A 16137-nucleotide genomic window follows, 5' to 3' on the forward strand; every position below is an offset into this window, starting at 1 on the left:
TACCTGTGGCTCATATTTTACTGCAGAGGATTGCCTCCCTTTTGAAATCTCAGGCTGCCCGCATGTATTAGTCCATTTTCACACTGCTACAAACAAATACCTCAAACTACGTAATTTTCTTTTAAAAGTAAATTGAATCGTAGTCCTACATGGCTGCAGAATCCTTGGGAAATTTAAATTCATGACCATGACAGAAGGTGAAGGGAAAGCAAGGCACATCTTACATGGTGGAAAAAGAGAGAAAACCGGGGAGGACGTGCCACATTTTTAAACCGTCAAGTATCTTGAGAGCTCCCTTACTACTGCAAGAACAGCATGAGGATAATCCACACCAATGATCCAATCACCTCCTGCCTGCTGCCTGCCCTGACAAATGGGAATTACAATTTTTTTTTTCTTTCAGACGAAGTCTCTTTGTGTCACCCAGGCTGGAGTGCAATGGCGCCATCTTGGCTCACTGCAACCTCCACCCCTGGGTTCAAGCAATTCTGCATCAGTCTCCCGAGTAGCCGGGACTACAGGCGCGCTGCCACGCCTGGATAATTTTTGTATTTTTAGTAGAGACGGAGTTTCACCATATTTTCCAGGCCTATTTCGAACTCCTGAACTAGTGACCTGCCTGCCTCAGCCTCCCAAAGTGCCGGGTTTACAGGCCTGAGCCACTGCGCACGGATGGGAATTACAATTTGAGATTAGATTTGGGTGGAGCCAGAAAGTCACACCATATCACTGCAAAGGATCCGCAGCAAGGAAGGTCATAAAATCCTAAATTTTAAAATAATTGTCATTATTTCAATGTATGAATAAATATTATATATCATTTATAAATGCATATGACATTATACACAAGGTTAAATGCAAATATCCTCTGAAGTTGGCCTGGCTCAGATCAAGGAAGAAGCCCTGCCTGTAAAGGCTGCAGCCTAGGCTGTTGTTTTTGCTTCACTCAGCCCAGTGTGCGATCAAATATTCCCTCGCTCAGGGCATGAAGGGTGGAGCCTGAAACCTTATCCAATCAGGAGCCGTGGACTAGAAACTGTCCAATCAGGCATGCAGCTGGAAAGAACAGGCTACTTCCGTAAGTTTGCCGGTCCTTTGTGTTTCTCTGCGTCCAGAGCTGCAGTTCTTCTCTTCACTACTCTGTGTCCTCTGCTCCTAGAGGCCAAGCCTATGTGTCCTTGTGTCCTGCAGGTATCTGCAGATTTATGGCTAAAAGACCGGGACCCCCTGGAAGCCGAGAAATGGTGAGTGCTGGGTCTGTCATCATGAGAGAGGGGTGGGGGCTGGTTGGAACCGGCAGAACGTGGCTGTAGCAGGACCCAGACTTTCTCTCAGTCGGTTCGAGAGCCTGACGACCCAAATCCTCTTTGGCCCAGCTCGGCTCTCGTCCCCTCCAGCTGCAAGATGGTGCCTGGGCCAGCGGCTGGGACCCTGGGAGCTCTGTCTTTTTCCTCTGCACTGGCTTTGCCCTGGACTGGAGGCCTCTCTGGTGTGCTCTGCACTCCCAGCACCTCACCTCACCCAGATTGTACAGGGATGGGAAAGTCATCAGGGGAGGATCCTGACTCAGGGTGCAAGATTCATGAGTGGAAAGAGCTGTGGTCCTGGGGTCCCTAGTTCCTCATTTTTCCTTTTAGAGATGTATGGGAGTCACTGTAAAAATGAGAATCTGATCAAAGTGTGATTCAAGAATCATAGAGAACCCAGCTGTGGTTTGTGGGTTGTGATCCATGGGAGAGACTCGAAGAAAAGTCTGTTATAAGTTGCATGATGAAGCAAACCAGATTCAATAATTGGTTTGGTACAGTTATGTAGTTTCCTTATTTGTAAGATCCAGGTGAAAATTTCTTGGTTATGTCATCAGAGATTAACTGGCAGTCTGTGGTTGCCTAGGCCTGAATATTTTCTTCAAGATAATAATTTCCAAGAAATGCTTTTTTTGGTTTTATTTTTTGAGAGGGAGTCTCACTCAGTCCTCCAGGCTGGAGTGCAGTGGTGCGATCTCACCTCTTTACAACCTCCGCCTCCCAGGTTCAAGTAATTGTCCTGCCTCAGTCTCCCGAGTAGCTGGAATTACAGCTGTGTGCCACCACGCCCAACTAATTTTTGTATTTGTAGTAGAGACGGGATTTCACCATGTTGGCCAGGTTGGTCTCCAACTTTTGGCCTCAGGTGATCTGCCTGCCTCAGCCTCCCAATGGGCTGGGGTTACAGGTGTGAGCCACTGCACCCAGCTGATATTTTTTCTTTACCTTTTATTTTAGGTTCAGGGGTACATGTGCAGGTTTGTTATATAGGTAAAATCATATCATGAAGTTTTTGTGTACAGATTATTTTATCACTCAGGTACTAAGCATAGTATCCAACAGATTAGTTTTCTGATTTTCTCCATCCTCTGACCCTCCACCCTGAACTGAGCCTCAGTGTCTGTTGTTCTCTTATTTGTGTCCACGTGTTCTCATTATTTTGCTCCCACTTATAAGTGACAACATACAGTTTTTTATCTTCTGTTCCAGCACTAGTTTTCTAAAAATAACAGTCTCCAGTTCCATCGACGTTGCTGCAAAGGACATGATGTTGTTCTTTCTTATAGTTGCATCATATTTCATGGTGTTTACATACCACATTTTCTTTATCCAGTCTACCATTGAAGACATACAGGATTATTTCTTGTTTTTGCTATTGTGAATCGTGCTTTAATAAACATATGCGTGCATGTGTCTTCATGGTAGAAAAGCTAACATTCACTGGGTATATTCCCAGTTGTGGGATTGGGAATGGTAATTCTGTTTTCAGGTTTTTGAAAAAATGCCAAGCTGCTTTTCTCAGTGGTTAAATAAATTTATACTTTCACCAGCAGCATATAAGCATTCAATTTCTCCACAGTCTTACAAGCATCTGTTTTTATTTTTGTTTTTACTTTTTATTCTAATTGTTTTTATTTGAATTATTTCTTTTTTTCCCATTAGTCTAGTGTTTTATCTATCTTATTATGTTTACATAGAATCAACTTCTGGTTCCTTTGAATTTTTTTTTTTTAAGACAGAGTTTCACTCTTAGACCCAGGCTGGAGTGCAGTGGTGCGGCCTCAGCTCACTGCAACCTCTGCCTTCCAGTTTCAAGCAATTCTCCTGCCTCAGCCTCCCGAGTAGCTGGGATTACAGGCATGTGCCACCACGGCCAGCTAATTTTTGTGTTTTTAGTAGAGATGGGCTTTCACCATGTTGACTAGGCTGGTCTCAAGCTCCTGAACTCGTGATCTTCCCGCCCTGGCCACCCAAAGTGCTGGGATTACAGGAGTGAGCCACAGCACATGCATGGCCCGTTGAACTTCTTATAGTTATTTATGTCTCAAACCTCTTCATTTCAGCTCTGATTTTGGTTATTTCTTGACTTTTGTGAGCTTTGAAGTTGGTTTGCTCTTACTTTTGAAATTCTTTTAATTGTAACATTAGATTTTTAAATTGAGATCTTTCTAACTTTTTGATGTGGATGTTTAGTGATATACATTTTATTGTTAACACTGCCTTAGCTCTAACCCTGAGATTCAGGTATGTTGTATTTTGGTTGTAATTAGTTTCAAAAATTTTATTTCTGCCTTAATTTCATTATTTCCAAAATAGCCATTTGGAAGCTGATTATTCCATTTTTATGTAATTGCATCCTTTCACATGTTTTTTGTATTGAATTATTCTATACATTTTCTATTTAAAATTAATGAGAAAGATAAGAAGAAATAAAAATGCTGTGCTCTTAATCTAAATGCTAAAAATTATTCAGCACTTAGTACCAGCTCCCAGGGTGCTATGAAAATTAAATCACAAAATGTGTTATTCCCAGCACAGTGTTCTGTGACATGCTCCTGAGCACAGTACCTGCTTAATAAACATTTTATTAGTACATGTGTACAGGTTTCCCAAGTGCGGGTTTACTCAGACATTGCTGTCTTCTGTTGTCCCTGTAAACTTAAAAAAGCCAACAAAAATATAGTATTTCAGGTTGGAAATTGGTTGTCTTTATTTGTAGCAGAAGTATTAGTATTGTGACAAATGTGGTGTGTGTAAGGGACTCTTCTGTGCATGCTTTCACTTGCTAATGCTAATAATGTGTCTGGGAAAGCACAATCAGCATTTACAGGGGACTTGTTGAGAAAGCCCATGCCTGGACCCTTTTGGATCCTGCAGAATCACGTTGCATAGAGCGGGGCCAAGATTACCAAGTGATTTATAAACTTGAGGGGTTCAAGATACTTTCAGGATAGTTAGTTCAACCTTTGCATCAAAGGAAGGCTGCACTGCCTGCCCTGTTTAAGTTTGGTAGGAAGAGGTCAGTGCAGTTCATGTTCCCATTACTCTAAAGAAAATTGCTGGTTTCTGATAGGGGAGGGCAGGGACAAAGAAACTTATATTTTAATAGTTGTGGAGAAGCTCATTGTTCTCTCATTGCTCTTAAATCTTTTCAGTTATAAACAACAAAAATGGGTGAATGTTTTCTGCAAGTCTCAGTCTTCCGCCCGTGGGTGTGTGTGGTGGTAGCCCGTGAATAGGTTGTGCTTTAAAGTCATATTCTCAAGATGCAGGTTTGATATGTCCAGGGCATCTTATCTGAAAATACATTTCAGAGAAAGTGGAGGAAAAGAGACAAATCACTTTTTCTCGGGTGAGCATGTCTCAGATCAAGTGCACTGTCCACTCTGCCTTTTGGAATGCCTTGTGTTCAGAACTTGCAGTTTTTTACTTCTCTACTTGTGCTGTTGATCCCTAATGAGTTTGTTTCAACTATTTTTTGTGATTTTTATGATAGTCAAGGGGTTCTGAAAAAAATATTTGTTTTCTATATGCCATAGCATTCTATACATTTCTCTTCATCTTGGATTCTTGTATATCATGCAGAATTCTTACCACAAATTTACAACCTACGATATATAAAATGTTCCCGTTGTAGCTGTTGAACATTAGAAGGTGTGGATACTCAAGATTTCTACTGGGGAGACACCGTTGTCTTCGGATATTAGTGAAAAATGAAACATGTTATATTGAGGTTTCATCTGTGTGCTCTATTAGTTCCATGCAGAACAGCGTTTAGAAAATGCTCATTTAAACAGTGTGGCATTTATTACACAGAAAGTTCTGAAAAAACTGTTAGGAGATACTTGCTTTCCAGGGTGCTAAGGAAAGACTACTTAAAATTACTAATAAAAATTACAGAACAGGGAAGTTATCTGCACCTTCAACTTTGCATAAAACTGATGTTTCTTTATGATTAAATTTAGGCCAGGTGCAATGGCTTTGGCTTGTAATCCCAGCACACTGGGAGGCTGAGGCAGGCAGATCACGTGAGGTCAGGAGTTCAAGGCCAGCCTGACCAACATGGTGAAACACCATCTCTACTAAAAATAGAAAATTAGCCGGACGTGATGGCATATGCCTGTAATCCCAGCTCCTCGGGAGGCTGAGGCAAGAGAATCACTTGAACCCAGTGATTCTGGGTTGTAATGTAGATTACAATTTACTTTTCTGAGAGGAGAGAAATGCCACAGCAGTGATGTTGTGTCATGTGTGCATCAGCACATAATAAAAATGTGTCCTAACAAAGTTGATAGCAATTTTATTCACTTGGTTCAAGATCTCTATGACATTTTTTTCCACTCTAGAGTTAATTCTTATTCTCTTAATTATTAAGGACACTTAGGAGATTTACTAGCTGAAGTGCATAAACCATCGCATTTAATCTGGAGGCTGTCCTTTCCTTTTAGATGACTTTTGCTTATATTTGTCTTTTAAAAATGAAGGCTCTTATATCTTTATTTACAGGTGAGAGAAACTGGGAAAAACCCAGACTCTGCCATTTACTGGATATTTGACAAAATATTCTTACTAGGCTAGAAACATTGGTGAGCTTGCTAAAAATTCAGAAATTCAGACTTTCTCTGAAATCTCCTGAAACAAAATCTCACAAGATCTTTAGTTTATTGTACATACTAAGACTTCAGAGGTATCTTCCAACTCATCATGACTGTTCTATCTGAGAAATATACACAACTTATTCTATATGATGTAAATATAGCACTCAAAAATAGACATGTCCGGCCAGGTGCAGTGGCTCATGCCTGCCATCCCAGCACTTTGGGAGGCTGAGGTGGGTGGATCACCTGAGGTGAGGGATGCAAGACCTGCCAGGTCCACATGGAGAAACCCCATCTCTACTAAAAATACAAAAATTAGCCAGTCATGGTGGCTCATGCTTGTAGTCCCAGCTACTCAGGAGGCTGAGGCAGGAGAATCAATTGAACCCGGGAGATGAAGGTTGCACTGAGCCAAGATCATACCACTGCACTCCAGCCTGGGCAACAGAGTGAGACTCGGTCTCAAAGAAAAAAAAAAGAAGAAGAAAAGAAAAACAGAAAAAAAAAAAGACATGTCCATGTTGATGTCATTAATTTTATAATGTATCATCCAGAAAAGTATCAAATCTACAGTGGTATTGTGGATCTTATGCTATCCTATTTTCTCAGAGTTAGAGAATACTTCAGTGTTAAAAATTATCTTATTGAATAATTTTAGTCAGTCTTATAAGTGAGAACCACTTCTTTTTACTCTCTTTTTTAACTTGAGTCAAATAAAAATCTCTGCCTATGGCCATGCGGTAAGTGCTTGTGTGTTCATGAGTGGTTTTGTTTGTTTGTTTTCCAGGGACTGTTGACATTCAGAGACATAGCTATAGAATTCTCTCCGGAGGAATGGCAATGCCTGGATTGTGCTCAGTGGAATTTATATAGAGATGTGATGTTAGAGAACTACAGAAACCTGGTCTCCCTGGGTGAGGATAACTTCAATACATAATTCCTAATATATTTATTTTCTCTTTTCTAAGATGTTTTTGGTAATTTCTGCTTTGCATGAATGAATTTTAGATCTCCAATTTTAAGAAAATCTTGGGGATTCATTGGTGTAGAACAAATTCTTCAAGGTGTTTTATCTTGACTAGAACTTTTCCCTTTCCTGAGCTTATGTATCTTTTGCTCTAGGTTAGTGGGAATTCCAAAAATGCCATGGCATAAAATATCGTTGCCCACACATTAGAATTCAGTTGCTGTCACCAATTTTTGATTCAGTAGTACTCAGTAGTGAAATTAAGGACCTATAAATTTAAAATATTTTCTGAATATTTAGAAAGTTCTATTATGAATCAATATTAATTTTCTAGAATTTTCTATTATATCCTCTAAGCATAATACTAATTTGGTAATTAAAGAATTCAGCATGATCTATGTCACTTTTTTTTCTTAATAAAACAGGTATTGCTGTCTCTAAGCCAGACTTGATCACGTGTCTGGAGCAAAATAAAGAGTCCCAGAATATAAAGAGAAATGAGATGGTAGCCAAACACCCAGGTAGGTGAGAGCGAATGAAGCAGATGAGACAGATGAGAGGTACACAAATCAAGGAGGCAGCCAGTCCTTAAAATGTGGTCTGAGGAACTGTGCTTTGATGAAAAGAGTTTCTGAGAAGCTCAAGTCATTTTTTTCTTTTGCTCTCACATAGGGACACCTTCTGCCTCATGCTGTTAAATTCTCTAAGGATTCCACTTTTGCTTCCATAATCTTTCTTCAAGTTCGCAGTGTGAGCCAAAGTTTTCTTTAAAGGTTATCAGGGACTGCACAAACTGACTGCTTTACCATTGCTTTTGGGGACACACTAATATCTGCATATTTTTGAAAAACTCTAAACCATTAAAATTTTTTTTTTGCATCATGTCTAAAATGTGTGAGAATAGTAGTTTCTCTTTCATTGGTGGTCATCCATTTTTCTGCACATGCCATTCTGTTTTTATTACTATAGCCTTGAAATATATTTTAAAGTTTTTACAAATTTTTTTAAAATTTTTAAATTTTTTATATGTATTTATTTATTTAGAGGCTTGCTTATCCCCCCCTTGCTGTGAGGGGATATGCAAGCAGGGTACCTTTTATGTCTTCATTTTACTGTGTTGCATATTTTAGATATAGACTCATAAATGGTATTGCTGTATTATATTATATTATAATTTCATTTTAAATTATTTAAAGAACATTTATGATATTTTTATGATGGCTGTATCTTTTTCTCATAAAAAACAACTTACATAGGTTTCAATTTCTTTACATCAACAGTTGGTGTTTTAAAAAAATTTATAGTGGCCATCCTAATTGATGTAAGGTAATTTTGTTTTGCATTGTGATTATGTTTTGCATTTTTCTATAAATTATTAATTTTGTGCAGCCTTTCAAATGCTTCTTCCCATTTGTATATCTTTTTTATTAAAATTTAATTTAATCTTTTTTCCATTTCTTTCTTTCTTTCTTTTTTTTTTTTTTTGAGACGGAGTTTCGCTCTTGTTTCCCAGGCAACAAGAGCAATGGTGCCATTTCAGCTCACAGCAACCTCTGCCTCCTGGATTCAAATGATTCTGCTGCCTCAGCCTCCTGAGTAGCTGGGATCAGGGATGTGCCACCACACCCAGCTAATTTTGTATTTATAGTAGGGATGGGTTTCTCCATGTTGGTCAGGCTGGTCTCGAATTCCTGACCTCAGGTGATCTGCCCACCTCAGCCTCCCAAAGTTCTGGGATCACATGTGTGAGCCACCGCACCCGGCTCATTTGTCCATTTCTAAATCAAGTAATTCAATTATTGTTGTCTAGTGCTAGGAGTAGTTTATATATTCTCAATATTAAGTCTTATCACGTGTGATTTTCAAATATTGTCACCGATTTCTTGGGAGACACTGTCACTCTATTAAATGTTTTATTTGATTGCAGAAATTTTGAAGTTTAGCCCAATTAAATTTTTCTGTTCTCCTCTTTGTTGCTCATGCATTTGATGGCATATCTAAGAAAATGTGCCAAGACCAATGTCATGTCTTTGCACTATACTTTTTTTCTAAGAGTTTCATTAGGTTTTTTTTAGTCTAAGTACTTTGTTTAAAATATTTTTTATATGTGATGCAATTAAACCATTCAACTTCATTTTTTCAATGTAGATGTCCAGTTTTCAACATTATCTGTTGAAGGGATTATATTTTCTCCATTGTCTGCTCATGGCAACCTTGAGGCAGATTATTTGGTCATACACAGAAGAGTTCATTGCTGGGCTTTCTATTTTGTTCTATCATGTCTTTATCTGTCTTTTTGTGAATACCACATAGTTATTGTTATTGCTGTTTTTTATTATGTTTTGAAATTATGAAGTATAGTACCTCTGTGTTTTTCATGTGTGTTTCTCTAGATTTGGTTCATAATAAAATTTAAAAATTTTAAACAACATTTCAGGAATAAATATACTTTTGGAATTTTGATACAAATTATATTAAATTTGTTCACCACTGTGGGTTATATTGACATCTTAACAAATTAAGTCATCACTTAAATATGTTGGCCCTTGAGAAAAAATATTAAATTAAATTAATCTAAATTATTTGACCCTGTGCAAGAATACAGTGAAGAGTGTGTTTATTTCCATGTATTTTTGATTTGCCAGTATTACTTTTTTCTTTTTAGTTTTATTCAGTTTGGGTTAGAAAACATATACTGTATGATTTTGCTCTTCTTAATTTTTTTTTGACTCAGAGTTTCTCACTCTGTTTCCCAGACTGTAGTGCAGTAGCACAATCTTGGCTCACTGCAGCCTCAACCTCTTGGACTCAAGTAATCCTTTCACCTTGGCCTACTGAGTGGCTGGCACTACAGGCATACTCTGCCACGCTCAGCTAATTTTTAATTATTTGTAGAGACAGGGTCTCACTGTGTTCCCAAGGCTAGTATCAAACTTCTTGCCCCAAGTGATTCTTCCACTTTGGCCTCCCAAACTGCTGGGATTACACCTGTGAGCCACTGCACCTGGCTGATCTTTTGAAATTTACTAAGACTTATGTGTTCTAACAGAATGCACCAGGTGCAAATAAGAATATTTTGTATCCACTTACTTTTGACTGGAGAGTTCTGTACATGTCTGTTTAGCCTATTTGGTTTGTGATATGGTGTAGATGCCCTCCAAATCTCATGTTGAAATGTAATCTGCACTGTTGGATGTGGGGTCTAATGAGAGCTGTTTGCATCATGGAGACAAATCCCTCATGAATGACTTGGCACAATCCCCTTGGTAATCATAGGGTTCTCACTCTATTAATTCACATGAGAGCTGGTTGCTTAAAGGAACCTGGCTCCTCCACCTCACACTCACATCATCTTTCACCATGTGACATGTTTGGTTCTTCTTTGCCTTCCACTATAATTGTAAGCTTCCTCATATCTTCACCAGAAGGAGATGCTGGCATATACTTCTTGTACAGTCTACTGAACTGTGAATCAAAAAAATCTTTTTCTTTATAAATTACCCAGTCTGAGGTTATTTTCTATAGCAATGGAAAATAAATTCATACGCAATACAATATTCTTCGGGTTTTCAGTTTTTTTAATTGATTTTTTATTTAAATTTTTTATTTATTATTGAAAGTGAGGTCTTAATGTTTATAATTTTGTGTTGCTATTTTATTTCTTGCTTCATTTCTGTCAATATTTGCTTAATATATTTTGAAGCCCTCATGTTATATATGCATATACATACAGATAGACACAATAGGTATAGATTTCTAGTAAATGGACTCATTTTAGCATTATATAATATCAGTCTTTGTCTCATGCTAGTAATTGACTCATTTGCTTTTGTGTGTCTAAAAAGATTTTTTCTTTGTGCTACATTGGAGATTCTGTAAAACATTTTAAATGTTACAACAGTATATTTTAAACTGGTAAAAAAATGACTTCAGTTGCATAGAAAAATTTGTCTTCATTAAATCTACCCTATACTTCTTATTGATGTTGCTAATTATATCTTTTTATGTTTTATGATTATTTTTATGCTTATATTTTTCAAATTTTAAAAAATAACTAAAAGTATTTTCTGCACCATCACAATAATGCCACAGAATTTTACTTTTGTATATGCATATGTTTTTCAGAAAGTTATGTATTTTCATATGATTACATATATTTTTCATCATGTTATTTTATGTGGAAAGACCTCTTTACAGCATTTTATTTAGGGCACATGCAATGATTATAGCTTTTCCAGCATTTATTTATTATGGAAGAGTTTTATTTTTCTTTATGTTATGTAGTACATTTTTTTCTGGTTTTATTATTCTCACCATGAAAATTTTTTTCAGCCTTTGACCATTTTACACAGTTCTTTTCTGACCTGCACGGTTTCTGTTTACAAATTCACTGGTTGTCTCAGAGGACTATGCTTATAAATAATACCTCACTTTTATCCTGCAGCTCCCAAGATTATCTTCTGGTTTGTGACTTTTGAAACTTTGCTTAAATTTGTGTTGCGGATCTTTTTGTGTACATCCTAGTTTGTTTGTTTAGCTTCTTCATTTTTTACATATTTTTTTCTTACTTTAAAATTTTTTCAGTTATTCTTTTTTACCTCCACATTGTTTATTTTTATCATTGCAAGTTTTGCTGGTATACTTATTTTTCTTATTTTATTTGGGTGTCCGGTTTTCCATTTTTGTCATTGAGCATAATATGGATTATCTTAAATTTTAAAAATCAAGATGTACATCTTTATTTTTATAGTTGCTTTTTCAAAATTTTTGATTTTTTTGATTGGACCATGTTGTCCTCATGTTTTATATACATTGTAATCTTTGTTTGAGATTTAGACACTAACATAAAACTACCTCTCATGATCCTTATAATGCAGCTCCTTCCTGTCATAGCATGACACCAATTGTCTTTGATAGAGATTCTGGGATTCTCACAAACATGTTCTCAGGATGTGTTTTGTCTGCAATTTGTATTTATTTTTCAATTAAAAGACTTCTTCATATTTCTTCTTAGTGGTCAGTAACTACGTTCTACACCTATCTTCTGCCCATGATACTGCAGTCTTTCTGCAGTTGTAACATTCACTTTTGAGCTCAGAAGGCTTAAAGCTGTTATTAAAGGCACCATGTTCTTCTACTGGGCATGAGGAAGGGCTATGTTGGGTAAATATAGCAGACTTTTCTTTTGTCTCTATATGGCTCTGGACATTGTGCTCACATGGTGCACACACTTTATTTATAAATTTCCAACAAAGGTATTTTGGTCACTGTGATTTTGTTACATTTATACATCTATGAAGGAATTATGGCCTGTGGTATTTTGATATGGCATTTTGCTAATGTACCTTGTATAATTTTATATATTTCATTTGTAGAATATATTTATATAAGTCCAGAAAGTGGAGTAACTTGTGCTTTTTATGTCTTTCAGTTATGCATTCCCATTTCACCCAAGACCTTCAGCCAGAGCAGGGCATAAAAGATTCACTCCAAAAAGTAATACCAAGAACGTATGGAAAATGTGGACATGAGAATTTACAATTTAAAAAATGCTGTAAAATTGTGGGTGAATGTGAGGTGCACAAAGGAGGTTATAATGAAGTTAACCAATGTTTGTCAACTACCCAAAACAAAATATTTCAGACTCATAAATATGTCAAAGTCTTTGGTAAATTTTTAAATTCCAATAGACATAAAACAAGATATACTGGAAAGAAACATTTCAAATGTAAAAAATATGGCAAATCATTTTGCATGCTTTCACACCTAAATCAACATCAGGTAATTCAAACTAGGGAGAAGTCCTACAAATGCAAAGAATGTGGCAAATCCTTTAACTGCTCCTCAAACCATACTACACATAAAATAATTCATACTGGAGAGAAACCATATAGATGTGAGGAATGTGGCAAAGTCCTTAGCTGGTCCGCAAACCTTACTAGACATAAGATAACTCATACTGGAGAGAAACCCTACACATGTGAAGAATGTGGCCAAGCCTTTAGGCGCTCCTCAACACTTACTAACCACAAGAGAATTCATACTGGAGAGAGACCCTACAAATGTGAAGAATGTGGCAAAGCCTATAGCTTACCCTCAACCCTCGCTGACCACAAGAGAATTCATACTGGAGAGAAACCCTGCAGATGTGAGGAATGTGGCCAAGCCTTTACCTGGTCCTCAAACCTTACTAGACATAAGAGAATTCATACTGGAGAGAGACCCTACACATGTGAAGAATGTGGCAAAGCCTATAGCTTACTCTCAACGCTCACTGACCACAAGAGAATTCATACTGGAGAGAAACCCTGCAGATGTGAGGAATGTGGCAAAGCCTTTACCTGGTCCTCAAACCTTACTAGACATAAGAGAATTCATACTGGAGAGAAACCCTACACATGTGAAGAATGTGGCCAAGCCTTTAGCTTATCCTCGAACCTTACTAGACATAAGAGAATGCTTACTGCAGGGAAACCCTACACATGTGAAGAATGTGGCCAAGACTTTAGGCGCTCCTCAGCACTTACTATCCACAGGAGAATTCATACTGGAGAGAGACCCTACAAATGTGAAGAATGTGGCAAAGCATTTAGCTTATCCTCAACCCTCACTGACCACAAGAGAATTCATACTGGAGAGAAACCCTACATATGTGAAGAATGTGGCAAAGCCTTTAACTACTCCTCAACCCTTATGCAACATAAGAGAATTCATACTGGAGAGAAACCCTACAAATGTGAAGAATGTGACCAAGCTTTTAAGTGGCATTCAGGTCTTGCTAAACATAAGACAATTCACACTGGAGAGAAACCCTACAAATGTGAAGAATGTGGCAAAGCTTTTAAGTGGCATTCAAGTCTTGCTAAACATAAGACAATTCACACTGCAGAGAAACCCTACAAATGTGAATAATGTGGCAAAGTCCACCCTCAGGCCTCATAATACATAAAATAATTTATACTGGAAAAAAAACACTACAAGTGTAGAGAATGTGGCCAAGCCTTTAACCAGTTCCAAACCTTAATTGAATGTAAGAGAATTCATATTGGAAAAAAATTTTATAAACTTAAAAAAATGTAACAAAGCCTTTAACCAACCCTCAAACCTTAATGAACCTAAGAGAAATTATTTTTAAAAAATTTTTTGAGATGGAGTCTCCCTGTGTCACCCAGGCTGGAGTGCAGTGGCATGATCTCAGCTCACTGTAACCTCTGCCTTCCGGGTTCAAGCGATTCTCCTGCCTCAGCCTCCTGAGTAGCTGGGATTACAGGCGTGTGCCACCACACTGGCTGATTTTTGTATTTTTAGTAGAGATAGAGTTTCACCATGTTGGCCAGGCTGGTCTTGAACTGCTGACCTCAGGTGATCCACCTTTGTCAGCCTCCCAAAGCCTGAGAGAATTTATATTAGAGAGACCCTAGAAACATTAAAAAAAAGTGACAAAACTTTTAAGCACATCTCAGGCCTTACATAATATCTGATCATTCATTCTAGAGAGAAACTCTACAAAAGCAAAGAATGTGGTAAAGCTCTTAGTCTTGAACCCTTATTATACATAAGAGAATTAATACTGAAGAGAAACCCTACAATAAGGAATATGGCAATGTCTTTAAAAAGTCCTCAAACCTGAATAAATGTAAGATAATTGATATTGGAGAGAAACCTTGCAATTGTAGGGAAAAATGTGGCAAACCCTCTGTCTCAAAAAAAAAATTATAAATGTGATTACTGTAAAAAGACCTTTTGGAAAATATAGGCCTTTAAAGTAAAGACTAGTTATTCTGAAGACAAACATACAAACATAAAGAGGATTGTTGTACCTTTACTTCCATTACAGATTTTATTGTACACATTTTATATTAAAGGAAAAATTTGAAGATCTGAAAAAGATGCTCAAACTTTGTTGAACGTTAGAGAATTTATATTGGCGAGAAAGTCTAAACATGTAATGAATGTGAAAAACATTTGTTCAAAAACTATGGCTTAGAAAACACCAGTTTATACTAAATATTTTTGCAGAACCAGTAAATGGGGAAAACATATTAAATCAAAAATTGTCTATATAAACATCTGAGGAGGCACAGTAGAAAGATGAAGGCACTGAAACTTCAGACATTACACGAAATCAGAGTGTTGAGTGTAAAAGAGATCCAAAGCTAACACCATATTCATGTTAAAGAAGTAGGTTTTTTTGGAGATTTATAATTACCTTCGAGGTATGCTTCTTTCTTCTATAAAAAATAGTTTCTGAAAAGCAAATAATAATGTAACTCAAGTCTCAGATTCCGTCATGTTGACTCTTCCCATTGTTTGTGAAAGTATTTGAACAGTTGTTTCATCAGAGATAGGAGAGATTGTTTTTTATCAATTGTGCATTTATGTAATAAAATGCAATAAATTTAAAAATATTTAAAGATTATGTGTCAATTTTTTCATTAAAGTTGTTTTTAATGTGTTAAAACTATTGTGCTTTGAATGAAGTGTTAATTTGTCATAAAATTTAATGGGTCCCATTTTACTTAAGGTTCTAAGTAAAAGATGGTAACAGTATACTATTTGTTAATGTAGGGGAATGACATCTTTAGTAATCTCTTTTTTGCCAGTGTTTTTTGTTTGTTTGTTTGTTTTGAAATGGAGTCTTGCTCTGTAGCTTAGGCTGTGCAGTGCAGTGGCACGATGTCAGCTCACTGCAAACTTTACCTCCTGGGTCCAAGCGATTCTCCTGCCTTCAGTCTGCCAAGTAGCAGGGACTGCATGCACATGCCACCACACCTGGCTAATTTTTGTATTTTTAGTAGAGATGGGGTTTCACCATGTTGGCCAGGCTGGTCTTTAACTCCTGATCTCAGGTGATCCACCTGCCTCAGTGCCCCAAATTGGTGGGGTTACAGGTGTGGGTCACCACGCCTGTCCTGCCAGTGGTTTAACCTGCAAATAAGTAGAAGAATTTTTTTCTCGTAAATCAAATTTGTATTCTTTTTTACCCTATTTAGATTTTTTAAAAAATTTTGTGGGTAGTGTGCATACACACTTATGGCATATATGAGAAATTTTTTTTTTTTGAGACGGAGTCTCGTCCTGTCGCCCAGGCTGGAGTGCAGTGGTGTGATCTCGGCTCACTGCAAGCTCCACCTCTTGGGTTCACACCATTCTCCTGCCTCAGCCTCCCAAGGAGCTGGGACTACAGGTGCCCGCCACCATGCCTGGCTAATTTTTTTTGTATTTTTAGTAGAGACGGGGTTTCACCGTGTTAGCCAGGATGGTC

General features: G+C 37.3%; 1 protein-coding gene across 1 annotated transcript; it reads left to right on the plus strand.

Annotated features, from left to right (window-relative positions):
- The first annotated feature begins 992 nt into the window (after positions 1-992).
- On the plus strand, positions 993-14028 carry LOC129041396 (putative zinc finger protein 735). The gene is made up of 6 exons (XM_054496911.1): positions 993-1078; positions 1192-1244; positions 6693-6819; positions 7298-7393; positions 12304-12965; positions 13386-14028. Exons 1-6 carry the CDS (start codon positions 1051-1053, stop codon positions 13782-13784), a joined length of 1365 nt encoding a protein of 454 aa, XP_054352886.1. The 5' UTR covers positions 993-1050; the 3' UTR covers positions 13785-14028.
- The last annotated feature ends 2109 nt before the right edge of the window (positions 14029-16137 follow it).

Source organism: Pongo pygmaeus, chromosome 6, assembly GCF_028885625.2.
Source record: "Pongo pygmaeus isolate AG05252 chromosome 6, NHGRI_mPonPyg2-v2.0_pri, whole genome shotgun sequence".
NCBI lineage: Eukaryota > Metazoa > Chordata > Mammalia > Primates > Hominidae > Pongo > Pongo pygmaeus.

What these genes read in the sequence shown, in the direction of transcription:
- LOC129041396 (XM_054496911.1), top strand. Translation starts at nt 1,051, where the DNA reads ATGCAGCTGGAAAGAACAGGCTACTTCC. An exon ending in CAGAAACCTGGTCTCCCTGG is followed by an intron (nt 6,820 to 7,297) that starts GTGAGGATAACT and finishes TTAATAAAACAG; the next exon opens with GTATTGCTGTCTCTAAGCCA. An exon ending in GTGGCAAAGCCTATAGCTTA is followed by an intron (nt 12,966 to 13,385) that starts CCCTCAACCCTC and finishes GACTTTAGGCGC; the next exon opens with TCCTCAGCACTTACTATCCA.